Here is a 1,536-nt window from a genome sequence, read left to right on the forward strand (position 1 = left end):
TATATATATATACAGTATTTCATCTTGGTCCTGTTTACACTTACATTTATAGTTTCTAGATTGGTTTATAGTTTGGTGTTTTGTCAGATTAGAATATTAAAAAATAAGTTCAATCAAATGATTGGTCATTTTAGAAGAAAGATGATGGATGTTGGCACTTTGGCCTGTAGCATCATCCATTTCTAAAGACTTGTATTTTTATATGTAAAGCATCATCCTCACATCTTTCTTCTTTGTTTTTTCCCAGTGAATGAGTGGTTGCTGAAATAAGCCCCCCTTGGATAAGCATGAAGAGGAACTGAATGTAAGAAGAGAAGAACAGAAGAAGAGGACAATGTTAAAGATGTGAAAACTGGTCTTAAGGCTACTTTCTCATCCAAGAACTTTTCATGGCATTGTACAAAGACAGACAACACCGGTCATTATTTGAAAGAAGGAACTTAAAAACAAAGAGACTACTTTTCATACATCAAGAACTGTTGGAACCCTTGATCTAACACATCAAACCCCCTTCCCCCACTGTATGACTACATCTATATGGACATTTTGATACCAACACTGTTTTTGGGAGAAAAAAAAAAGACATTTGAAGAAAAAAATACATATACAAGAATTTATTTGATATCCTCCCAGCTGACAACCTCTCGTAACTTGAAAGGCTTTGTACATAAAAGATGTTGCCATCAGTGGGACAATATAAGGACTAAGTCACTGCCCCCACCCCGCCCGATCAAAACAACAGGACTCGTTTCATTACTGTCACCAACAGGGCATGTAATCAGCATTCAAAACAAAGATGGAACACAGCCTTATTCTGTCATTTCCCCCCAAACAGTCATGTCACAGGAAACAAGCAAAAAGCTTCAGAGCAACCAGTGTCTTTGCCTCATTTGTACATATTATTATTATTATTATTAATATTATTATTATTATTATTATTATCAATATTGGAGAAAATTAATGATGGTGTAAAAAATACTGAATCAAGATAAAAAACGATATTTAAAGAAGATTTAAAAAAAAGAGAAAAGTTAAAGAAATGAAACAGCTTGGCACACTCTGAGCTCCGTACGAGCTGATGCCTTTTTCTGTTTTCTTGTTTACAATGGTCATACACTGTGTTTGAGTAATGTTATCGGCCCAATAAATGTGTCTGGAAAGTTCGTTTTGAAAAACGCCTCCCTCTCTGAGAATCAGCCTTCCTGTGTTTGTGGCTGTGTTCGTTCTGTTTCTTATTAAACGTGTGGATGTGGAGTTGCAGCAGAGGGCCGTCCCACACAGCTCCGACCGAATGGTGTCTCTGAAGGAGCCCTGTGGGGCTGCTGCTGCTGCCGCTGCTGCTGCTGCTGCTGCTGCCGCCGCTGCTGCTGCTGCTGCTGCTGCTGCTGATGATGATGATGATGATGATGATGATGATACAGATGTAGCCTGGCTGTCTTTTATTTGTTGCATGTACAGCTGGAGCTTGTTAGCCACACACTGGAGGCTGTGTCCAGGTTACTGTGACCTGTCAGAGGGCAGCTCTGCTTTACTGCT

General features: G+C 39.2%; 1 protein-coding gene across 2 annotated transcripts in view; it reads left to right on the plus strand.

Moving 5' to 3' along the window:
• ca10a (carbonic anhydrase Xa) overlaps nucleotides 1-1,163 on the plus strand; it is a 617,460-nt gene extending 616,297 nt beyond the window's left edge. For both annotated transcript variants that reach the window (XM_014018197.1, XM_014018196.1), the window contains exon 9: nucleotides 248-1,163. In XM_014018197.1, coding sequence (XP_013873651.1) covers nucleotides 248-250 — 3 coding nt within the window. In that variant the 3' untranslated portion in view covers nucleotides 251-1,163. The remainder of the gene's footprint in view (nucleotides 1-247) is intronic.
• The last annotated feature ends 373 nt before the right edge of the window (nucleotides 1,164-1,536 follow it).

Source organism: Austrofundulus limnaeus, unplaced genomic scaffold, assembly GCF_001266775.1.
Source record: "Austrofundulus limnaeus strain Quisiro unplaced genomic scaffold, Austrofundulus_limnaeus-1.0 Scaffold185, whole genome shotgun sequence".
Classification (NCBI taxonomy): Eukaryota; Metazoa; Chordata; class Actinopteri; order Cyprinodontiformes; family Rivulidae; genus Austrofundulus; species Austrofundulus limnaeus.